This window comes from Lonchura striata, chromosome 6, assembly GCF_050655825.1.
Source record: "Lonchura striata isolate lonStrDom1 chromosome 6, ASM5065582v1, whole genome shotgun sequence".
Taxonomy (NCBI): domain Eukaryota; kingdom Metazoa; phylum Chordata; class Aves; order Passeriformes; family Estrildidae; genus Lonchura; species Lonchura striata.
In genome coordinates this window covers 20,307,833-20,333,403 of record NC_140708.1, presented here as the reverse complement: position 1 = coordinate 20,333,403, position 25,571 = coordinate 20,307,833, and the positions used below count along the sequence as shown (strand labels likewise).

Below are 25,571 nucleotides of genomic sequence, written 5' to 3'. Positions count from 1 at the left end.
AAGTTTTGTTGAGGTCTGTGTTTTTAGATCACATGGGAATATATATATAAAAATGTAAATTTTTATGTGAACATATATTCTGTAAAGTTAGAATTTCATGTCAAAAGAACTTCTGAGAAAATACTGTGCTATAAGTACTGATATGTCCTAAGTCTGCATTGTTTTGTATTTCATTCACTCATTTCTTTGCATCAAAGAATTGTACCAGAAATGCAACAATTCTAAGTTGTTTTAGTCTTGGGCAAATATATATATGTATATATATAATGCTATTTCTAACCAAGCAGACATTTGAGAAGTATTAGGAAGAACAGAAAAATATCATCTCCAAATATTCCCAAAGCAAGTAAAATAAGATTCAAATATCCTACCAATATTTATCAAGTAGTCTTGAAGGTTGTAGGATCACCTCTATGCTCATTCATTTTCTAATAGTAAAATAAAATAAAAAATTTTATATGAAGAAAATGGATGCATAATGTATTGGTTCAATTTACAATATGAAGTGGTTTTTATCCTTGTTACTTAGGTCTGTGAGCGAATCCCAACCATCAGTACACAGCTGAAAATTCTCTCCACTGTCAAAGCTACTATGCTGGGCAGAACTAATATCAGTGATGAAGAGTCAGAACAGGTAAGGGGTGTAAAGACTGATGGTAGCATGGAATTGTTGATCACTTTTATGGGGACAAATAGACAACCTGTTCTAGCAGATGTGTTCTGGGAACTTTATGTTGAAGCTCACCTCAGCTGTTTAGAGAAGATAACTGTAGTACAGCACCTTGCTTTCTGTCTCAAACACTACGGTGTAACAGAGGATCAAGCTAAAAAGCTACTGGGGTTCCAATTTTGTGACGAACAATTTGTTCATCCCCTGCTTTGCCCAGTAAAAAGCCCGAGGGAGGGACTCACCACTGCAGACTGGACCTGGGAGGGGCAGGGGCGCCCTCGGGTGGATTCCAGGGGAAACGTTTTTTTCCAACATTATCTCGAGTCCCCTGCAGCTCAGTTACCTTCTAAATGCATCTTTTCAGGAGAAATCTTGCAGCTTTGCCTTCTGAGAGAGGTTATTCTACTTAGTGACATTAAGGTTGTATTCAGATTTTGCACAAATACAAGGTGAGGAATGGGGGAGTTTTGTTTTCAGTCAGGATAATGCTGGTTCCCAGAGACAGTTACTTCAATTATATTTTCACAGTTTCAGGCAACAGACTTAATATATTTGTACTGGCAGTTTTTGTACACAAAGAGTTTGGATGCTACTGTCCTAATCATGGTATTTATTGATACACTGGAAATTCTTTTTCTTGACAGGCAACTGAGATGTTGGTTCATAATGCCCAGAATCTCATGCAGTCTGTGAAGGAAACTGTGAGAGAAGCTGAAGCAGCATCCATTAAGATAAGAACAGATGCTGGATTCACTCTTCGCTGGGTCAGAAAGACCCCGTGGTATCAGTAAATACTTGCCACATTAGTATTGTTTTCTGTAACATAAAATGCCTTTTTTTTGGAAACAGAAAAGATATATTAACAGCAGAAGGTGCTGTATACATGAGCTTAAGATTAGCTTATGCTAATGCCCCATTCTAAGGGTATGAATTATAAGATAATGCATTTCAAATGTCTTTGGAACACATTTGATATCCAACACCTCTAATTTGCTGGCAACAGTAGACAGTTCTTATATTTAAAATTTTTTTTTTTTTTTTTGCTTTTCAAGATTCTGTTGGTGAATTCTGTACTTCCAGAAGCACATTTCATTTATGCACTGCATATTCCAGTAGTTTCCATGTGATGATATAAAACATGGACCTCACTTTAAGCTTGTCTTGCGAGTTTAGGACACTTGGTTACTTGGCAGTTTTTAGGGACAATCATTGACACAGAAACTTTCAACTTCTCAACAAGATTTTATCTGGCTGTTCTAAAACCATGCAGAAATGATGGAAGGTGTGGGGTATTTGATTGAAAAAGGGAAGGTGGGGCAGCAGAACAGTTGTAAACTGAGGATTAAAACTCCATGTCTGAAATGCTTTTTGCTTTTTATTCTTGCCTGGCAACAGTACTTTAACAGAAACTGGAGCTGTCTCTGTTCCCCTCCTGTCACCCTGTAGGTAGGCATTCCAGAACTCTTGTACTGTACTGAATGGTTTTGCAGATTTAGTGGCACACTGTTGACAGGTTGAGCCTTAAATCAATGGCTGGAGACCTTAAATCATGGAACTCCTTCCTTGCTCAATTCAGCAATGTACTGAGCTGAAAAATCCTGGTTCTGTTAACTTAGCTACATGTCCAGGACCAGAAAATGCCACATGCTGGCTCTTTCTTTTTGAAAACTAAATGAGCACATAGAATTATTGCTACTTCCCCTCTTCCCTCCATCTAATGTTATTCCAGCTGCTCAAGGTGAAAATTGAAAGATAAATATATTCAGTTTAAAAATACCTTTAGCCTCACTACTCTTCTTTGCAACAATGCATAAGCTTGAAACCCGAGCTCTGCAGGGACATGAAACCCTCTTTAGGTAAGCTGGTGCCTACCAGCAAATGGTGGTTCCTAATGCTGCACATACCTCATTATTTTTACTGCTTGGAGTTTGGAGTCTCAAAACCTGTTTTTTTAAGTGAATTGAACAAAGTGTTACTGTATCTTAAAAAAAAAATCCCAAACAAAATGACAACAATAAAACCCCCCAACTCCCTCCCCTTATTAAAATAGACTTACAATGTTTTATCCTTCCATAATTGAATATGGCTTCATATATATATATATATATATATACATCTATTCATACCTGTTCATTTAATTGCCCTATGGAAAGGACAACTTGAGTTTCTACATTTGCAAGAAATACTTGCAGACTTTTGCCCAAATCAGCACTGACCTCATAATATCCTCTTAATTTGCTGAGAACTATTGCACAATCAAACCACCTTGAATAGAAGTGTCCTTGGGGGAAAAACTTCTTAGTCTTAACAGCTCAAAGGAAGAGACACAGCACACTCAGCTGTCCTCTACCTGCCTGCAACAGTTACTCTGTGCTTAGACTTTCTCCCCTCCACCCCCTTCATTGCACTGTTATCTAAAAAGGGAAGTTAAACTGTTGATAATACAATTGTCTCAAACTGACCTCAGCAAGAGAAGGCGTGTGTTCTTCTTGAATTTGTTCCTTGTGTCTGGGTATCATTTAATATTTGGTACTTAGGATCTTTCCTTAGTACTCTCTTCTTGCAGTTACCTGCAACAGGAAGAGGAAGGAAGGGGTGCCAGAGCCTTAACCTGGATGCATTTGGTTGGTTTATATCAGATCTTTAGCATAATTTTAATGTAGTAATTTCTATTTAATAGTACATAACACTGAATATGTAGGGATTATTTTAAAGGGATTTTCTAAATAGTCTTCCTGTATTGCTTTTCAATGCTCCTCACATCCCCTCATCCTGCTCCTGCCATCCAGGCTTCTATGTGATATTTTTTTTTTAATTATTATTATTTTAGCATCACTGTTTAGTTGCTTGAATGATATTAATGCAATATTACTAATGCCTTTAATACATAATTGTTTATGCCAAAGATCACTTTTTGTTTATTGAGGAATGTTTGCAGGAGAATTATGAATCATGGTTGCCTTTGATATTCTTCCAGAATGTTTGCTCTAAGTTCTCGAACTGTTTATAGAAGCCGAGATACTTGACCACCTTATGCAATTACTGCATTTTTGAACACTATTGGTCTTCAGTCCTGAAGTGCAGCAAAAATTTGAACAAGACCATGAATGTCACTTAGAAATGTTTTACCACTATAAAACTTTGTTTATAAACCAAAATGTATTGTATAGTCTAATGTTTTCAGCCTTTCTTTGGTTCTGTTAAAACAATAAAAATGCATTTGTACAAAAATCAGCTTCCAAGTGTTAATGATAACAGCAGTGGATGATGCTGTAACAAGAGCAGCAAAAAGCAAAAGCCAAAAGAAGAGTTGTTTCTACATGTTCTGAACAGAAAGAAACTGTAGTTTCTCAAATAGGAGATTAAACAAAGGTTTTTTGTCTTTTGGACTTATCAAACTAGTAATTAAAGAATTTACTGGAAGCTGTGTTCAGTGGAAGAGAACCAGATGTATTGTTAAAACTTAAAATGGGGTTGGCCTGGTCCTGTCAGTAGGGAAGAACTACTACTCTGACCAGCATCTTGTTAATGTGACTTTCACTACTTCAAGTGAATGCAAGGGTGATCAGTATGAAACCCCTGTTACATTTCCTTCACTCTGTCACTGTTAGAAAGTCTTACAAACACTTTTTCTTAAAAATTTCTACCAGCACATAATGTTCTGACTTGTTGGAACCAATGTTTACTGATACTGTAGGACCAAGCATAGCCCCATAGTCCTAGAGGGCACCTGGTACTATTTTACCCATTTAGTAATAATGGGTAAAATTCAGAGTTTTGTACTGTTCACATTTCTCTCCATATCTGAAAGATGAGACCCTGACAGGCAACCACCTTGGTCAACACTCCCAGAGCTGGACATGAGGAGAAAGGGAGATCAAAACTTGGCAGTGTAATTCCTTGCCAATGCTACAGTCCGATTCCCCAAACTCTGCTCTTCAGAGAAGTGCTGGTACATTACTTTTTTTTAAACAGAACAGGGACACAGGCCCCCTTCTGCAGTTGAGCTTCCTGTGTTTGGAGGTACAGAAGGAACCAGCACATACACAAGAAAAGGTAGTGGCCTCATACACCTGCAGCCATTTCCTCGACAAAACACATCTCCATGCCTAGACTGGTTTCCTAAAGGTGAGTGCAGTTCTTGCTGACAGTGAGTTGTGGTGATGAGCTGGGCTTTCCCCCGACCACAGCTGTTGTGGGAGCCTCCCTGTTGTGCCCGAGGTCCTGGAGCAGGCAGGGCTTGTTCAGGCACCGTGGGAGGCAGCACTGGGTTGGGACTGGAGCTCTGACACTCCTTTATGTCCTAGCTCAGGAAGGGTGTCAGCTCTGAAAGGCCCTGGGGCAGCACTTCCAGGTTGCTAATGCAGAGAGCAGCTCCAGCTACTCAGACATCAGCTTGGGATGTTACCTGTTACCTCTGAACACAAGATTTCTTCTCCAAGTACAGTAACTGAAGGATGCTATTTGCTGAAACACAGAGTGCTGGTTCTTCATGGTGCTGTTTTATCTACTCTAATTTTAGAAATTCAAAATGGTTGTTTATGGCCAAGTTTACCCTAATGATAATACCAAAGTTACAAACAGAGACTGTATGTCCATTTCTTTCCTCACTGACAGGGTTCAGATGGATTTCCTCTCCTCGTTCCAGATTGGATCATTTTTGTCCCAGTATTTGAAATTTTGACTACTAAGTAACTTTGGTTCCTACTCTTCATCTGAAGTAAAGCTAGTACCTACTCACTGATTTGTAAGCTGAGCAGTTTAGACAAACAAAGGGTCTCCAGTATCCCATCCTTAATACTGACCAAATGCATGTTTTGGAACCTGATAGCTACTCTGGAGTATGTATTGTTTTAGAGAGATGGACAAGAAGTTCAGTCAGCTTTGCTCTGAGTGTTGAGCCTTTGAAATATCATAAATAAACAGCTGTCCTCCATTTAAAAATAAGACATATGAAAGAAATATGAAAGGGACCTTACCTACTGTGCTATTAACAGGCTTTTAAAACTCTTAAGCAGCTGCACAGTGACCAAGTTCAGTAGAGATACAGCAAACAGTCATTGTTTTAATAGTGTATCAGATGCCTCCTGCTTAAGAGCCCCATGAATCGTTTACAAGAGCATGAACGTTCCATAAGGTGAGACATATTTGCAGTGGAGTTCCCTTTATTTCAGAACATTAAAGCACACAACCATTAAATACACTTGACACTTCTACTGTGCTATCTAAAAAGCTACGCTCAAAAGTACACACTGCACAGACCTGGTGGCATCCACTTCAAACAAGTGGAACATCTAAATCAAAGCAAAGGCTTCACATAAAAAATAGATCTTACTCTCTGCAACTGTATTCTTAAAAAAAATGATGGGGATGATGTAATTGAATGGAAAGAAAGTGGATTACTGAAGCAACAATCACCTCCAAGATTTAATGCAGGATGTTATTTTTATCAGCTCATCTGCAGATGGCAGAAATAAAAGCTGATTAAGGCAAATGCTTCTTAAGAAAGGCGATTTCTTGTAAACAACACAGAAATTATTTTTTACTTCATCAGAAGCTTTTTCAGGAGTGACACTTGCAATGTCCCAGGCCCTGGGGGGGACCCCTGCCCCTCTCACTGCTGCTCTCTGTTTCTGAAGGGATTACGTGTTGCTTTGTGGAATGCCAGCTTGCAGCTGGCTGTGGGTGGAGCTGAGCTTTCTTTGCAGGTGGCTGCAGCAGGAAAACATGCCACCGGAAGTCTTTTCCAGTGGCCTGTCTGGCCTTCAGAATGTGCTTGACCTCAGGGCTTTGGTATCTGACTGGCAGTGTATCTGTGGGTTGCCCATATCAAACTATTCACCAGCACAACAATTCAGTAAAAAAAGAGTGAAAGTGTAATAGAAAAAAAGTACCTTATTTTAAAGCCATATTAAGAAAAACAAAGCTATGCTTTCATTTTAAGAGCTGCTGTGCACAAATGATTTGATCCCGAACTAATCAGTGTCTATTAATTAATTGGCACCTAACCAACATAAGTCACTAAGCAGTCAAGATTTTTAAGGGGAATTTCCTCTTAGCATCTTCTCAAGTCCTGACTTGGAATTTTCCTGCTTTTGTAATGTATTTGACACCTTTAAAAGGCTTGTATTTTTCCCCATACATGTCTAGGCGATTCACTTTCAGTCCTGAAAAAAGACAGAGACAAGTACAAAGTTAAAAGCAGGAATCACAGCAGTCTGATTAGAAATCTGGCCATCTTGAAAGGACTTTTAAGATAGGTTAGGAAGCTGTTTCCCTTTCTTTCACAAGTTCATCTGGTTCAGAGTGGCAGGTGAGAACATTGTTGTCACCTAATCTTAGCTGTCTTGGCAGGGCAACACCTTATTTCTCTTCTATTCCATAAGCCAACATCCTCCTTCCAAGAGATCAACTACAGAGCAGCTGAATCTATCTTCCACAGCTCCTGTACACTGCACTCCTTTCTGATCATGGAGATGAAGCAAAGGACAAGTTTTAGCATTCTTTTCACTACCAGTTGTAATTGCAAGAACCAGCAATCCCTCTGCTATTTCCTGAGGAATGCCAGTAGCTATTAATTACCTACAGCTTCAGGTTGTTCCGTGCTTTCTCACAGCTCCGTTATCTTTGGTGTCCAGCCACTGGACCAGCTCTATCTTGCTAGATTTAAACTAGTTTAGGAGGAAGCTGCAAGACTCTGTTCTTACACAGGAACTGTTATTTACTCCATATAGTCTAGGAGCCAAAACCACCATGGCCTGGTACCTATCCAGAAAGGTACCACATGTACTACCACCAACACTCATCAACTGCCTTCAGTCATCCCCCTCCTCTACCTCTCTGAATGCGAGTTCTTGCATTGTTAGGACCTTAATCCTGAAAAGTTTACTTAGAGAAGCACTTTACACAAGGATAACTTACATGGTTTAAGTGTTTGCAGACTGAGGCTTTGTCTGCTTTGTATTTACTTTTGCACTTAGCCTATAGACTTCACTCTGCTTTTATTTGCAGATTGTTTCAAAGATGAAAAACTAACGAACTCCAGAAGGAATGAGTAAGAAGGGCATTCTTCAAAATGAATGCATTTTTATGACCACTAGAAAGAGCTTTAGTGGTACAAGGCTAAAGCATGTCAGGAGCAGCACACTAAATCATCATCCATCAGTCTTCACTAAAAGGATACATTTTTGCATGTTTAATGCACCAGTTAACAAAGAAAAATCCATTCTTCTGTATACTTCTCACAGTCTTTCATAAGTAAATAATTGGGAATTCAGAATTCTTAGCAAAGAAATCCTCCAGCAAGGGTAAGTGTCAGGTTTGGGTAAATCAGACTTTGTAATTTTGGACCAAGCTGACTTCAGATCTGCACCTCCAAATAAATGATTAACAATTTCCCACTTCATTTCCTACACCAACTTGTTCTGCCAGCACCAATTTCATGTAATATCCCCCACTCACCTGAAATTGCAAGCTGTTGTATCTTAAACTGGATGTTTAAACTTGGGTTCTCCTCTGGCTTGGGGGCTCCAGACTGCAGGTTCACTATGCCCTTCAGGTTTGGTAGCTTTTGAGGGGTGATTTTGCCCACATCCCATGTTAGCACCTTGTCAGGAAGGAGAGAATAGTAGTAGTAGCATTCTAGGAAACAACCTATGAGGTCAAGTTTATGTCCAGCTTTTAGTTTGCAGGCTGGGTACAAACAGAAGCCTGTGAGCCCTGATCATGACCTCACTGGCTGGGAGAGGGCTCCTGCAGGTATGGGATCTTTTTCTCACCCTGTCAGTGTGGCTCTGAGAACATCTTGTTCCCTTTGCTGAGCATAACTGACCCTGATGTCTGTTTGGGTCAGCTGGATCTATGAAGCCAAGAGAGAAGCTTAAGAAACTTAGACATAGAAACTTAAGCACAAGAATGAGGAGGGCAAGGCACTGGACCGAAGGAGATTGTCCAAACCAGACTAACTTTCTCAAGGCTCACTTGTTTGCCATTGATTCTTACACTCATTGGAGAAATATGGAACCAAGCAGGCCCTTTACTCACCCACAAGAGGTGGTTTGTTTGTTCTTACCATAAAGTCATAAATGCAGAAAGACCTCAATTCTCTATGCTTTTAAAAATTTTTGCAGTTTCAATCCACCTAGTTATCCCAGCTCTTGATAAAAACACAGTAAAATTTATTTCTACAGAGAGAAAAGCACACCTTAAGTTTTTTGTTGGTGCTTTTCTTTTAAAAAGATCTGTTGTTTTTGAAAGAAAATGCTACTTGGAGAGCTTTCCCTAACAATTGTAATGAATTGCTGACTGAGATATTCCAAGGGCAGCAGAAAACTCAGAGCAGGGTATTAGTGCCAGCAGAATGTTTTGGCTCAAACTGCTTTTCAGCAAAATGGCTCCTGGCTACTAAAAGGCTTCAGGAGCTTTATGAAATTTAGGTCTCAACCCCCAGCTCAGAGGCAAGGAATCAGGAGCCCAAGACATGCTTTTTCAGACATTTCATTTTCCTGTGTGTCTTTAGGCAGGTCTTTTGGAAGACATTTTTTTCCTCATCTCCTGCTCCCAGTTTTTCTGTCTACCCATTTTCAAGGCTAGTGCATTTCCTTCAGAAAAATATGTTTTCATAACATATATGAAAATATATCATGGCTGAAACTATTGGCAAAATACTGCTACATCCACTACGGAAAGATATTAATGGGTGAAAGAGCAGGGTGAAAAGAGAGGGAAGGGAAGGAAAAAGATACTGTTGAAGTCAGAAATCAGAGCTGCTGTGTATTTAAGTTTGAAAAAGCAAATTTTAAAGGTAAATTTTTAATTCATAAACATATGCTGAACAGAGCTCTCTGCCAAGCGTGGAACACTGTTCCAGTATTCTGCAATATGGGTGACTTTAGTAATGCCATCTTCAATATTTAAATAAATAAAAGTTCAAGACTTACTTTAGTAACTGGGTCAAATGTATAGCTGCCTTGTGTAGCAGTGAGGTTCATGTTAAGTACAGCCTTTGGCATGTGAACTGTCATGACTACTCCTTCTACTGTTTTCCCCATATTCTGTTTTGGTCCAATGGTAACATCAAATCTTCCTGAAGAAGTATTTTCCTTAAAACTGATCATGTGCTTCACATATACAGGAATTGCCACCAAGCTGAAAAGAGAAGACAGTAGCTGAATGCATCCTGGCTACTTCTCTGCTTGAGAAATTGAAGCACTTTCTTATAAATGGTTCTTCTGTTTCTGGTAGGTGTTCAAGTTAGAACTGGTTGGTTTCAGAAGTGGTAAGGGAAGTGATACTCTGCTCTTCATCATCATTACTGAAATGATTTTATCATCAGAGAATCACAGGAAAAAATATTTTCTTTCTTTTCATCCAAATGCCTGGTCTTATTCTCTCTTAATCTGTTTTATTTATTTATTTTAAGTAATCTCACTGAGCCAAATCTCAGAAGAGCCACTAGTCAGATCAAGCTTTAATTTGCAAATTTCTGTAATTTGGACTTTTTTGCTTTACTCTCTTCATGAAACTCAGAATCCTCCATGTACACAGAGACTTACTCATAAAGCATTTAGCACCAACAACACTTACTAGGACTGAGTGGCCCTATATGACTGTCATGTGTGATTTACTCCACTGAAAAATTATTACTGAGTATCTGCAGGTCACTGAAAGGTTTTCTTCTTTTAGTAGGGACAGAGCAACAGCTGAGACAAAACCTGAGCACACACAGTTCACAACAATGCAAACTCCCCCCTGAGCAAGGAGGAATGTGCTGTTAGGTGGAAAGCAGCAGGTGGTGCAGCTGGAAGAGCAGGGTGTCTGAATGCAAACATACTTCTGGGAGCTGACACGGTAGGAGATGAGTCTGAAATTGCCATCGGGAGGAATAAAGGACAGGACTCGCTCGGACTCCCAGCGCTTGAACCGAATACATGGATGGAAGCTGACGTCATCCAGCAGCCGTGGGTTCTGCAAGGAGTGGCACAATGCTAAGTGAAACCTCATCAAGTACCAGCAGACTGAGCTAGCTACTGAAATCTTCCCAATTCCTATTTCTTAGACTCTGAGTATCATTATCAGAGACATGTTATGAGCTGGATGGGTTTCTGATCTGACCTGGTACAGCAGCTCCTGTGAGGCTATTTTTATGTATGCACAAAAGCCATTCCAACTACAGAACTATGCAGCTTCTACAATATAATGCAAAATGTGTTACTTTACATATGTGTAACACATGAAATAGTGATAGTGATCTTAAAGTTGTTTAACTCTGATCACTAAGAAAAATAAATCCTGAGCAATTAAGATTCCCTAATATAGGCTGAATTTACCATGAAAGACAGAGAAAGATCTGGCATTCCTGAGAGCTTAATACACGAATCAATAACACCTTGGATTTCTGCAAAGACAGTGGAACCTGCAGAGAAAAACAAGACACTTGACTAACATTATTATGAAAGGCCTAACAGATGTGGTGAAGTACAGCTAGAGGACACAGACGACACTTGCACAACACTCAACAACATGCCAAGCTTAGCTAGGAAAGGTCATTCCAGTTACCTGTGTCCTGGGCAGCTTGCTAAAATACATGAGCCAGAGCAAACAGCCTGTCCCAAACTGGTTCATGATACTTGTGCCAGCTGTTACACAGGACTTGTACTGGATGTGCTTGAACTGGTTGTCAGCAATAAGCAAATAAGAATTTCATAACATACCGGCTCTGAATCTTTTCTTTTATTCCTGTCCCTGATCTCCAGAAAACTATCAAGTTGTAGTGGTGCAGGGAATTTGAAGCACATAGAAACAGTCAATGTCAAAATGCAGTAAGTTGGTGCTAACTTTGGCTTTCACAAGTAAATGTTGTTTAACAATGAAATTAAATGTTCATCTTGATGTTAAATAAATCTATAGCAAAAAAAAAAAAAAAAAACCAACCAAAAAAACCCCAAAGCAAGAGTACTAAGCATTTTACCTAGGAAATGCTCATTTCCTGAAGTATCTTCCAAGTAAAAAAAGGCATAAGCAGGACCCTGGACTAATTAATTAACTTCACATGCAAAGGCAATTTTAGAAGATAGGTAGAAACTGGCTTATCTAGGCAAGGGAAAAGAGAGATGGTGGCTTTATACTTTGTTTGAAAAGAAGTGATCCTGTTTCAGGTTAAAGCAGTCGACCATATCCCTGTGAAACAAGATAACCTCCCTATTCTAGGGGAGCAACCTTATCTACCTTAGTCTTGGTGAAAGCTATAAAGAGGGGTTCTTGCATTGCTAATCCCCAGGGGCTAGTGCAGCAGATCCTCAGTAGGAAGGATCTAATTTAGCCTGAAATACATGCAGAAATTCACCATGCTCTTGACTGTACCTTCTCAGACTATGCACTCACACTACTCCAGGGAATCCTAAGGAGCTAGGACAGTAACACAGTCATCAGCATGTTCTATAAGGGCTCTATAAGGATCACATTGTTTTAGCTTCAAGATGGGGAGAATAAGAGCTGCACAATGGCTATTTATGATTATCTGCTTCAATGATGGCCAAAGCATTTGCAGAAGTGGTGTACAGAATCAACACTGACACTGCTACAACAGCAGCACTGAATGAATAATCAGAGGTTTTCTCCCTGCCCCATACTAGCTCAGAAGAGTGTCCTGCAGTCTTCATCCTTGCCAACTGCTGGCCCCAATACTGAACAAAACAGCAGTTCCTGCCCACAGCTTTGCAGTTTTCTTTTTGCGTAATTTTTTTTTCTTGGCATACAAGTTATCAGGTTCCTCCTCAAAGTTAAATATCAGAATAAAGACTTCTGTATTAGAAAATGATATGTTTAATTCACAGAAAAGAAAGGAGTATTATTATGCTTCTTAATATCTGGCTCCTTAAATATAAGGAAAACAATACTGTCCAACTATTTTGCACCATGTTTAGCTTGCTATCAGAAGAAAGCTTTTGTCTTGCTCACTTGAGGGCCTTCAAGGACTACAATACATTGTTGGCAGGAACAATGGGACATAATTTTCTCATCACATTTCAACTACTTTTTTTTCCTCATTTATATCTGTTAAAAGATAATCAATATACAAACAGAAAACATACTTTTTTTGGATGTTCTCGAAGCAGCCCAGAGCATGTTGCTGTTTTAAGATGAACTGAAGAAATATACTTAAGCTCATAATTTTAAATTGAATATTTCTACCTAAGATATAAATGCAAGTATATAAAACATATGCAAAAACAAAGAAGGTTGGACTGAATTCTCTCTAAAACATCATTAGTTACATGTAAACACACTAAAGAAACTAATATTAGTTTGCAAGCTGTCTTACCTGATTTGTCTATAATTGCATCAATTTCTTCAATGACATCAAAATAGGCTTCGTTGTTTGTGTATTTTACTCCCGCTCTGCGCCAAGGAATGTTGGATAACTGTCCAGTGGGAAGCGTGTCTCCCACATTACTACTGCCTTAAAAATGAAAAGGAACTTAAAATCAGTAATTCATTACAAAAGGAATGTTTCGACTACCAAAATTAAAAATCAAGGCAAGGCTTGCCCCTGGTACTGTAGGCTAGAGCCTGGACCCCTCATGTTATTTGTAAGGTGACATGAAGGCACTAGAGCCATGTGTCCAGACTTAACAGCTTTTCAGACTACATCTTACGCAGCAAAATACAACACTCAGGTCAGCAGCAAGTTTGAGTGGGAGTAGTTGTGGGGCTAGATCTTATGGAGGATTTAATCACTAATTCAACACAAGACAGCTCCCTGTGAGGGCCTTAATCCTGCTTCCCCCTTCTCCCAAGAGTTTTAGCTGGATGACTTCAGGGCTGATTAACAGGTAAGAGTCATTAGCAAGAAAGATGTGTAAGAAGCCTTAGGGAGGGCTCCTACAATCTTTGCTTCGAGCTGCTGTTAGGCTGAGGGTCTCACCCTTGGTACCCGTCTGAACTACCCTGCATCAACATGACAGCCATGTCTATACCTGACCATGTGTCAAATCGATCCAGACCCTGGCCCAGACTGGACTTTCTGGCTTGACCTGTCCCATTCTGATGGACATCACTGGCAACCACTGAGCTGTAGATGACCTGTTGATCATCTGATCCAGTCAGTCCCTGACCTGTTGCCTCAACTTCTGGGCTCCCGACCGATGATACCACTGTCCCTGCCTGCCTTGCTCTCACCCTTGGCTCCTGGTTCTCAATACCATCAAGCATGAGTAGAAGGCTTCCTGAGCTGCTTAGTTATAAATTAAATTGATGAGACTTTAAAAAGAGGAAAAAAAAATATTACCACTTCTGAGGCTTAGGTGACTTGATGCCAGAATCCCAGCACAGAGTAAACAGCTCCCTCAGCTAGAAGTAGGTCTTGGGATAGGGCCACAGCTCATGCTGACTTGTGGCCTTTAGCACAATGAATATGGTAGTGTGTCCTGCCATGTGAAACAGCTTCAGTGAGAAGCTGGTGGCCAGCAGGTATTTCAACAAAACCTGCTTGGGCAGGCCCTAGTATGGCAGGCAGAAAACAGAAGTTTTCATTCCTTTGAGCTTGTAGAAGTAGTTACTCAAAAAAAAACCCCTTCCTATAGTCCACCCCTGCCTGTATGTGCTGTAACTCAGTGGGGAGGAGTTGTAACCATTTCTTCACTCCCACTGCATCTCTGAAGAGGAGCAGTTGCTGTGTCTGTCCCTCAGCAGCCTTGCAGGGTGCAGCAGTGCTACCAGGCCAGGCAGATGGGAGACCTCTCAGGCTGCTGTTTCCCCCTGCTCAGCACTAAGCTGTTGACAGTGACAAGATGCAGGCTGCCTTGGTCAGGCACTTTAGGCTCCTAGTGAATTTTAATAAGGTTTTAGAGAAAACACTTATTTTCATAAGTGTAAATGCTAGCATTCCAATCCACATGTAAAAAACCTAATTAAGCTCCAAATAACAGAAATTAAAACTGATGAGATTTATACTCTAAGACTAAACCATATCTACCACCTGAAAGACCAGCTCCTCTGACTATCATGTGTGTGGCCCTGCAGCCCAACTACTCCCCTTCTCTAACACAATGTACAAGTGACCATCTCGCATCTCTGCCCCCATGTGACACTCATGGCTCACCTCCCTTGCACCCGCTTGCCAGACAAGCAGATTCCACCAGCTCAGCTGACAGACATTTGGCTTCATCACTGCAAGACAGACCCATTTACAACAGCCTGAAATCAGTTGCGAAATCAAATCCACATGAGTCCATGTGCTGCTTGGTGCTGGGGGCAGGGTGGGAGATGAGGCCAGGCTACTTGCTTCCCTTCATGCTATCTGTTCCCACCCGTCAAGGATTTATTAGATATCTATTATACACCTTCCTATATGGATTTCTTACAAAATGCTTAACCTTCTCCAGTGCCCCTCAGTTATTCAAGGCTTGGGGTGAGCTCTGTACCAATCCCAGAGCACCTGTCTCCAGTATGTCCTGACTGTGTTAGGAGCTGCTGTTCCTGAGGGACTTCAGCAGCTGTGGCTGAACCAGGCAGTGCCTCCAAGGACAGCAAAGGGGCCAGGTGTAAACTGCAAATAAGGAGGGACTTGTTTTTATTCAACTTCTATTGATGAGAAGTGGCAGGACACTGCCCTCACCTTACAGATTCACACCAATTTATTATTTTTTAGCTACGAGACATGATTTTTTTTTTAAACAGCCATCATTGCTGAAGTTACATATTTTCATACCTGTGATGGAGTTGACAACAGAGCGCAAAATTGTGGGAGGCTTAATCAGCTCCTTCAGTATGTTAGATTCTGTTGCCAATGGAAAGCCATTGTCTAGCATTTCTTCTAGAAGTTCATACACAATTACTACATTGTCCTTAATTGCCGTCTCAGAACATTCGCCAAAGTAATCCTAAACGAATTCAGAGATTACAAAAGAGAGGATTTTTATTCCTGTTAGAACGCTTCGCAAAAGGAAGTTAGTTTGGTTTTTTCTTACAGAAATCCTCCAATATATGAAGGTATTTTAGTGCCTAAACGGACTATTTCTATAGTCTGATGGCATCATATTGTTAATGTTATATTTATCACCTAACTGAAAATAAATACAAGCATAAACAGTGAAATAATATAATGTGATGTGATAATATTTATGTTACAAAGGTCCTTCTAGTTGTGAACATTAACATATCTTTGAGACTCTTCTAAAATAAAGATACTATCTTTTGGCAACGCTCAATCTTCACAGCATTTCCTTTATATAAAGTGTGAAATTGGTCGAGAAGTGACTTCTTTGCAGCCCCTTCCTCACTACACAGTGCATGCTGCCTGACTACATGCTCCTTCTTCCCATCTACATAACATGTAATAGTACAAAAAATTACAGAAACTCAGCATTTACAGAGTTGGATTTGGGATCTGGTGCTTGTGAGTGCACAAAATAAACCTCTTTTTTCCCTTGTACTCTATAAACCTGTGCTTGACTTAAAAATTGCCGACAGAAAAGTCACTCACAGAAGGGTTCATTACCTTGCTCTAAAAGAAGTTTATACAAAAAATCCCTTGAAGTAATTTTAGAATCACAGAATCATGGAATGTTAAGGGGTGGTCCCAACCCCCCTGCCATGGGCATGGACACCTCCCACTAGATCAGGTTGCTCAAAGTCCCATCTAACCTGGCCCTGACCACTGCCACACTTGGGACATCCACAACCTCTCTGGGCAACCTGTTCCATTTGCTATTTTACTACTCTCACAGAACAGATTTTTTTCCAAATATCTAGCTTAAATTTCCCCTCTTTCCGTTTGTACTCATTTCTCCTTGTCCTGTCACTCTAGTTCCTGACAAAGAGTCCCTCTTTGGCTTTCCTATAGGCCTCCTTCAGACACTGATTTTAAAAACCATTGAATGGTGACGGACCTGGAAAGTATCTGCTACTCGGTGCAGAAATTCAATTACAAAGAGTGGTGGCACTTCTGTCTGTATGACAGACACAAAGAAGATTTTATCCCGATAGATGCTGATGAGGTAGTGATGTGGAGTTGAGATGACAGGAGGCACATTCTCAACATCAATTGCTTTCTCCTGAGCTTCAAAGAAATAATCGCAGACAGATTGGCTCACAACACTCTTCCAGTGCTTCTCCAAGAAGATATCACCAGAACAGTTTATAAGAAACAGGCTGTGGATCATTTTCTGTTGGAAACACATTAAAAGAAGTTAAAATAAACAAAAGGATATGTGGATTGGCATTTCATATCCCAGATTCCCTTTCTTATGATGGTTATTCTTTATTAACATGCACTGTGAATTTAGGAAAAATATATACTGTGTTGCTTTTATTTGCATTCCATTTTCTGTATTTACAAGAACATTTTATCAAAAAATATTTGCCATTGGATTAAATTGCTAATGTATATCATAATGCAAGCATGAAGAAAGTACCCTAGTTTTCCACTTTCATCCCTATCTGGTATTTGCAATTTATTTCTTAAAGAAAAGCTGACTCCCGTGAGCTGGCACTCGCTCAAACGTATTTGCTGACATGAAAGAGTTAGTTGTACAGAAAGTTTCCTATAGCAGTTGGCCTGTCAGTTGCCCACTTAACTTAGAATTGCTCTGTCTTAAAGATACAGCTCTTTAGCTTGTCAGCTTTCAGCTATTGAACTAGAAAAGTGCTTTTTACTTGCTGGCAGATTTGTCTTAGGATCTATTCCAAGCTGCATTTGGGTAAAGGGTTGGAATTCATTAAAAGTACACAAAACTAGCCATTTAAATCTGATTTAATGGATAAAATTGTCTCAAATGTGCTTAGCACGCATGAAATATATTTATATAAAATGTTTTTCACTTCCAAACTCACTTGCGTAAAAGGGGAGTATGAACTGCAGGTAAGGAATGTAACTTATTCTTATCTCTTTAAACATTTACAAATAACATGTCTCAGCCACTGATCCTTCATTTTATTCATGGGGCAAGTAGCTTATGTGCCTGCTAGAAAAATAATTCCAAGTCTATTTCTCAACTTTCAATGTGATAGTAAGTGAACTAAGTAGTTGATAAAATGAATACTCTATTATCTCTGCATCTACAGAGGAGACAAATGCTAGCAAGCTGCAGTTTATCTCTTCAGCCTTTACGTGAGATAGATACAACTTTGGCTGACCTGCAGCATAATGATCCTCCTAAAAAATAAGTTAGAACTTGGGCTTAGAAAACAAACACAACTGTAACCCCAACAGCAGCTTCTGAAGGTGAAGTTAACTTGGTACTAATGTTAAGCATAAATTAATCTGTAGTTGAAGAAGCTATCCCTGGCACTGGCTGTTCTTCCCTTTTGCCTCTCAGGTATTGATTTGAATAGGTCTGTGGCTCTGCAATTATCTACATTAGGAAAATAGTCCAGCCAGAAATTGACCCAGCAAAAGGAGCTGCTGGTTAGACCAGCTTCTAATGCAAGTTATTTCACTGACAGAGAGTGCTAGAGCTGGCACAGGGCATATGGTGGAAATGGGAAGACGATAGCAATGGAGAGCCAGAATTGAAAGTTACCCTTTGGAGGAATTCAAACATGACTGGAAAGAGATCAGACAATTACTGGGTGTCCATATCTTGAAACAGGAAGATCACCATGAACTCTGCATGTCCAAGAGAAGCCAAACACACCAACCAAAAACCCATAGTAATTTTCATTAATTTTTAACATGTTTGCCCAGGATACTGTCCTAAAACACAGATAAAATGTGCTCCTTCTCTGTTAACTCTAACATAAAAATAGTATGGAAGCATCTACATGCACATGGCCCAGTCCCACAGAAATTTTAAGACTATAAGCACTGTATGAGTAAATCTTGTTCCAAAATACTGGAATAAGCAGCCAGACCCACCCAGAGTGAACTTGTGTTTCTGTGTCTGAATCTGAACTACTCAGAGTACTATCTCATCTACCAATGCAAGTCTTGTACCAAGACTTGTAACAATGAAAAATGGTCTGGCCCTTCAGATTTTCACAAAACAAAAGTATGTCTTCCAAAGCTCACCAACTACAGTGAAAAAGGATAGCTCAAGAAGGTTGTCAGCATGGTATTTCCTTCCACCTAAGTCAGCAGATGTGGGAAGAAAGCCAAGATCCAACTTTTCAAATTCTAAACTCCAGCTGCTCCTTCCCAAGCATGACAGCAACGTGCTCATCTTCACTGGGGCCATGCCAGGTCTCAGAGACCTCCTGCCAAGAGCATGCAGTCTTTGGTAGCTGACAAAAAAAGACCAATAGTGAAAAGGGGGACAAAAATATTCTTCTAAGCCAATAGGGAATGTAAAGGAAAGTTCTTTTAGAAACTGTGATTGCAAATTTGCTTAAAAAGGGGAAAGGAAACAAAGCTAAAAAGTGTTATTGCATGTTTCTACTATCTCTCTCCTGAACCAAATGAATCTCTGATTTAGTTTGTTAAAAAAACCCAGAAAATTTTAATACTGTGAGCGCAGCATTTTTATAAATGAGCACAGTTGCTTTAATCCAGTTCCAGTAAACATGTTGTGAATTTAGCCAGCATTGAACATTAAAGCCAGCATTGAACATTAAAGCCTTCCAAAAATCTCCTGGATAGTCACACAAGGGTGGCAAGTATAATCAACCACTGAATGTCAGTATTGTTCGACACCACGGCTGCCCACACATACAGAGGTGCTCAGCTGTAAAGCTTAGAATAGATCTCTGTACATTTTAAAATGGATACAATAGCATATCTGTTAACAAATATCAGACCCATTTCCTATTAAATGCACACAAAGCTGCATCTGAGAATCCAGGACAAGCAGCACTGGTAGGACTCCACTTCCAGAGAGCTGATCCACAGCCTGCTCTGGAGGAGCTATGTTGTTCAGCAGGCAGCTTCTAACGATACACTAACAAAGAGTATCAGACACGTGTGACAGTATTTGTAGTGCTTCTGTTAACATTCATCCAGATTCTATTCATCTACACATCAGAAATTGTCTGCATTTGTCACAATATAGTTTTAGGAAGTGCAGCTGTGCAGCAGAGACCACACAATCACAGCAAGCTCCTGGTGCACCAAATGACTGTAATAGCAGGGCCCCTTCTTTTGCCCTAAGTTCCACTTAGGATATTAGACCATGACTTGATACGCCATCAAGGGAGGGCGTGGGCAGCCAGAAGGGGAAGGAGCACTTGGCCACTGCCCTTCTTTACTCATCTGCCCCAAGCTGCCTAGGTACCAGCTGGGTTCACAGGAGTGTTTGTGTGGCCTGGTGGTGAACCAGAGCAGCAAACTGATCCAGGGGACCATGCTTGGCAGATGACAGCTTTGTAGTACCCATGGAATATGAGCAGTAAAATGCCACCTGACTGCCTACCCTATCTTCTAAGTAGGAAGACAGGAATTACAGAATGTCCCACTATGTATATTCTGCTTCTAGCATAAGACTTCCCTTCAAATCCTCTCACATACTCCTCTCTTCCTTCACAAGTTTTAGCAGTATGCTAATTTGCTGCTCATATGAGGTGCTCTGGAAAACTGAAGCTCTCTCCTTGCAGCCTAAGTGCAGAGCTGGCAGCCCCAGAGGTACAAGGCCTGCCCTGTCAGTCAAGGGGCAGCTCAGTTGGTTCACTTCCCAGTGCGTACTATAATAAAGATGCTCCAACAGCAGTGGAGACATCAGTCTATTATACACAAGACTAAGTAATTTGATTTATCCCATACACTGTAAAGCAATTGGCACCAGCTGATTAAAGACAGATTTCATGTTGAATATCTTAGAAAAGGTAACACTACAAAAATATCAATACAAGATATATAAACTATCATTTAACAAAGATTACATACATTGCTCCAAATACTGAAGATTTCCCTGTTACTCCATTTTTGAGTGCCAGATTTCATTTTGGACATGTAGAGATCCCTGAACTAATTTCTCAGTACCTGAATTTTTTGTCTCATCAGAACATGACTTGAAAAGCAAAAAAGATTGACAAATGCTGAACATAAGGAATCAATCCAGTAACATTAGAATTTGTCACACCAGTAGGTCAACAGCAAAGAATATTAGGACTTACAGCAATTTGAGGGCAAAGGTCTTGAAACAAAGTTCCTAAGTTTTAAAAAACACTAGCAAAAGTACATTACTAGAATTCAGGAATCATGAGATTCTTCTCCATGTAGTAGTGTACAAAGACACCATTTTGAGATGTCAGCATAAAACCACTCTGTGTAAGGTACTGAAGATGTTTCTAGGACAGTTCTATAGGACATGCCTTCCATCTCTCTGTTTTTAGGCCTAAGAGCAGACTGAAGGTGTACATGGATCATTATTTGCATCTAGGCCAAAGCAAACTGTTCAAGCCCATTTTCAGTAGACTGACAGACTTTCATGTTACTGCCTGACTGCAAGGCACCTTACAGGCTCTGCACCAACAAGCAGCCCTGCAGTTTTGCAGCTTCTCACAAACTTCCCATCCTTCGTCTGATGTGCAAAACTCCACGTGATTCATCTTGGTCATTTCCATCCTACCAGAATCTGAAGTCCACAGAGAAGAAAAAACATATTTTAACTAAGATGTCTCCAGTGAGCTATTTCCACATCTCTAACTTTTCTTTTGACTAAATCTGGATTTGCAATGTTACTGATTTTCAAATTCCTGGCACGGAAACATCTGGACTAAAGCACAACAGGCTCACAAGACAAAAACGGAACTCACTGGCAAGAGAAAGAGGCTGTGAGCATGAGAAAAAAGACTGATTGCACTTGCTTGTCCTTAGCTACAATTAAGTACTCTAAAGTGTAATTAATGCAGAAATACTGTCAACAGCTGCTTTTTCATAACACTGAGCTGAGTTACATACAAAGGTTTGAAGCCACAAAGTGAGGAATTTATCACTGACCTCTGCAATGCCCTTTAGAGCTAGTACTAATTACTGAAAACAGCTCCAAATAGGACCATCATTAGGAAAGTATTCCACAGCTTCAATGTTCCCTGAACTTGGCATAGCTGCTCTGAAGGGTGGAAGAATTAGTGGGGGTAGACTGTCTGAGTCTCTGTTATGTATTTCTGGAAATGAACTTCTAGTGACAAATGAATGGAAAGTAATCAAATGCTTAAAGTAATCTGGAGAAATAAACTAAAATAGGCAGCTCTATTTCTATTGAAGCTAGTACTTTTGTCACGATCAGCTAGTCAGCACTTTAGCTTTTTCCTACAAATTCAATGTGCCACAAATGTGTTCCTGACTTCCCTAACCCTATTCACTGGCTTTCAACCCAGCAAACCTAATAAAGAGAAGTCCCATTAAGCACCTGAACAACACTTTCAAGACAGCCAACATGGCAGTTCTGAAATATTGTATAATTGGCAGGACCAATCTGACACATCATTAGTAGCTGTGATTTAAGATGATAAATATGGAAGTCTCAGGTTTACTAAAGCTCTGTTTACTAAATCTTCTGTAATTTTCACAAGGGCTTTTATGCTCTTATTATTGTTTGTGTGTCTTAAATGATGCTGCTCAAGTGTAATGAATATTTTTACATATAAGATGCTCACAGCTTAGGTATCTACACATCAAAGTAAAAACATTTTGGCAATCTTTTTTAAGAACCGCTTGTTGTCCTCCTCTGTTAGTCAAATAAAATTTCATGTCTACTCAGCACCATGAAGTGCTTGTGTCTGTACAACTACTCAGACATATTTTATCAGCAAGATCATCCCTATTAAAGACTAAATGCTTTGCTTCCCAGATGTTCAGCATATATTTATTTATTTTTGCTATAATTTAAAACACTGTTAGTAACTTTCTGAAATTGTTTTTAAAAGGAAGTAGTCCTTTGAGAATAGTCAAAAGTTGACTCAAATCAGTGTTTGGTAGACATAACAAAATATGCAGTTTCCTCTGTGCTTTCACCAGTAGCAATTACAGCCTGCATGAGAATTTGTGCAGCATTTAATCTACTGTCTGATGAGCTTTCCAATAACACACTTGCATGGCACCTCTGTTCAATTTAGTTCCAGTATAAATCTTCTAACTGCTGGCAAGAGAGTTCCATCTCTTATCAACAGAACAATATTAGATTCTGAATAATCGAACAATATTAGATCCTGAATAGCTGCAGTTCCCTTTGGGACCTGTAAGAATAGAAAGCTTTGCTGGAAAAGCTAGAGTTTCTTAGAAAAAAAAACCCACACCAAAACAATTACAAATTCCTTGCTAAAACTACATTTTTACATGGAAATGGAACATTTTGAACACTACTTAGATCTGAATCAGTAGGTTTAGGACTACTAACAGATGATTTAAGAAATTCACTCTCTGAAAGCAGTACTGAATAGACAGATAGGGCCAAATGGACAGAGATAAAGTGAGTCTCATGTCACATATTTACTGTCCATAATATTTTCGGGAATATAATTAGGCTCATATTCCAGCCAAACCATTAAGAACTCTGAATGGACAAGGCAGAAGGATTCAGTCATAGGATATCAAAGCCCCAGCTCAGCAACTCTTTGTGAAAATGTTTTCCACCATGCTCACCCAGTTCACTCCTCCAGTAAGTCTGACAGGCCAGAACAACAGCGCTCCTAGCTTTATACCACTGTGTTTCACAGGCTCTCCTTCAAGAGGCACTCAAGGTTCCAGAAAGGACAAGCACAGTGCCAGAGAGCCATGCACTACTGGAACACTCCATCAGAGCCAGCAAGCATCACTGGAACTCTGCTGTGCATGACAGCCCTTCCCAATGTGTGTGCACTCTGCCCCAGCCAGTCCAAACACAAGGCAGAAAGAAGGCACAAAAACACTTCCTTCTCCTCCAAGAGGACAGAGCAAAGCAGCCCCCCTAATTATTTTATCTTGTATGAATGAATCTCATGAATACTCTAAGAAGTTCCTGTTAAAAGGCTGCCTTTCATACATTATGTTAAATAAGCATAAAAAAGATTCAACTTATCTTTGTTGTATTAATTTTTTGAAGTTATATGTGAAGCTGTAAGTTGGAGATAAAATAAATGGATATAAAAGGAAGGAACTTAACACTTAAAAAAAATAATTTGTTTAATTTATTGCCATTATTACAGCCATAAAATACAGTCACCACTCATCTCCTACTGTTCAGACTTCTCTACCTCCAGGACTTCAATTTCTCTTTTCTGAATCCTCATGACAAGGTTTTTATTAAAGATTCCTCATGTAAGGAGATCTTTATATGAGAGAATAATTGGGATTTAGCTGATCTTGCACAACAGAAAATTTAATTTCTGAATAAAACCAGCAAAATCAAACATGAGAGGGCATAGGCTATTCATCAAGTTTGATTTGCCATTTGCAAGGAATTTTCAGATACGTGCATACAGGCAGCAAGGAATCTATTTGTCCTCTTTCCCCCCAAAAAAACCCCAAGTTTGCTTGTGCTTTGAGTTAGCATGCAATATGACAGATGTTTTACAGAGCAATATCATTCAGATATTTCATCTTCTCTTTTTTTTCTCTTCAATAAATAAATGAGAAGCTATGTATGATTCAAACCCGCCGGGAACTGCCACAGCAAAATCATTCTCATGGTTGTCACAGTCAGTTCTTTTGTAAAACATTGTTTCCATCATTTTACCTCATGCATGAGTAACTGAAGTTGGTTTTGCTTTTCTTGTAAAGTACCTTTTCCTCTCCCATACTGCAGTCTGCCTGCTATGAACAAAAATTTTCATCATTCAAGTATGATTTTTTGTCTGGTTGGTTATAGAAAAGCTACAGTGAATAGTGATGCTATTCCTCCAGTTTGATTAACGCTTAATGGGTACGAACGATCCATCATACTGAAAAGACGGTAAGTGCATTACTAATTCACAGCAGATTTGAACTGAAACAAAAGAAAAGAACCGACAACCTCTACTCAGTTGCCGCTGGGTACTGAACAGGGCGGGAGCGATGTGCAGCGCATAGTGATGGATGATAACGCGTTTATTCCCAGCGCATATTAGGCAGATCCGCACTCACAGGGCCCCTCGCTAATTAAGCGGTTACAGCTGGAGTAGAAACACCACGGCTGCAGCAGGGCTGCTGAAGATCGACCCAGGTGAGCCGGCGCCGCTCCCCGGCCCGCCCTGCCCCTCCCGGCCCGGCGTGGCTGCGGCTGCCGCCCCGCCCCGCTGCAGGCCCCGCGCTGCCCGGTCCCCCTCACGGCCCTGCGCCTCACGGCGGAGCGTGAGCGCTGCACCCCGCCGCTACCGCCTCTGCCCGGCCCTGCACGCTCCGCCGGGCGGTTCCGCACCTCCGCCGCAGCCCAGAACAACGGCGTGGGGGATGGTACTCGAACACGGCGACGATTTTGTATTTAAATGGGCACCGAACAAAACGGGAAGTCTCGGATTTGCAGGGCAGCCTCCCGGTACCGCCGCTGGCGGGGATGTCGCCCCTGCCCGGCGTCGGCCGACCAGCGCGACCGGGATCGGGCACGGGCGGCTCCCGCCCGGCAGGGATCCCGTCCCCCCGGGCACGGACAGAACCGCCCCACTCCCTCACGGCCCGGGCCCCCCGCGCCCCACGTACCTCCCCCGGCCCGGCACGGCCCGTCCCGCTCCCGGGACAGCGGCCAAGATGGCGGCGAGGCCCGGCGGCGGCGCGGGGCCGCCCCCCGGCGGAGGCGCGGCCGGCCGGGGCGCTGCCTGCGCCGAGCGCCCGAGCACGGCCCCCTCGCTCCCCGGGCCCGCCGGCCCCGCTGCCACGGCCGCCCCTCGCCGCCGGTCAGCACCGCTCGGCCCCTTCGGCCGGCAGGAGACGGGAGCGGCCCCCGGGCGCTAAACCCACCCGGGCCGGCGCCGCGGCAGCGCGCGGCTGGGCAGGGACGGCGGGCGGTCCGGCTCCGCTCCCCGCCCCGTCAGGCGCCCGGCGCGGCCGTACGTTCGTCCCGGCGCCCCCGCCCCC

At 41.1% G+C, this 25,571-nt stretch overlaps 2 protein-coding genes across 16 annotated transcripts in view; one reads left to right on the top strand and one right to left on the bottom strand.

The window, feature by feature from the left end:
* VCL (vinculin) overlaps positions 1–11,617 on the top strand; it is a 64,815-nt gene extending 53,198 nt beyond the window's left edge. For 8 of the 13 annotated variants that reach the window (XM_021549051.3, XM_021549068.3, XM_085583507.1 and 5 more), the window contains 2 exons: positions 530–634; positions 1,315–11,617. In XM_021549051.3, coding sequence (XP_021404726.2) covers positions 530–634; positions 1,315–1,461 — 252 coding nt within the window. In that variant the 3' untranslated portion in view covers positions 1,462–11,617. Of the gene's footprint in view, positions 1–529; positions 1,285–1,314 lie in introns of those variants that run through there. The other 5 variants (XM_085583500.1, XM_085583501.1, XM_085583497.1 and 2 more) reach the window with 4 other exon arrangements.
* Positions 5,818–25,556, bottom strand: AP3M1 (adaptor related protein complex 3 subunit mu 1). 3 transcript variants are annotated; one of them, XM_077784580.2, is made up of 9 exons: positions 25,455–25,556; positions 16,561–16,836; positions 15,381–15,552; positions 12,993–13,130; positions 10,999–11,084; positions 10,503–10,636; positions 9,610–9,817; positions 8,132–8,276; positions 5,818–6,837 (listed from the first exon to the last, which is right to left on the bottom strand). In XM_077784580.2, the coding sequence occupies exons 2-9, from the start codon at positions 16,831–16,833 to the stop codon at positions 6,737–6,739; spliced, it is 1,257 nt and encodes a 418-aa protein (XP_077640706.1). In that variant the 5' UTR covers positions 16,834–16,836; positions 25,455–25,556; the 3' UTR covers positions 5,818–6,736. The 3 variants fall into 3 exon arrangements, with proteins under 3 accessions (XP_077640706.1, XP_085439642.1, XP_021404753.1); XM_085583516.1 differs by lacking the exon at positions 25,455–25,556 and adding an exon at positions 24,259–25,268; XM_021549078.4 differs by lacking the exon at positions 25,455–25,556 and adding an exon at positions 25,197–25,268.
* Between the last annotated feature and the right edge of the window lie 15 nt (positions 25,557–25,571).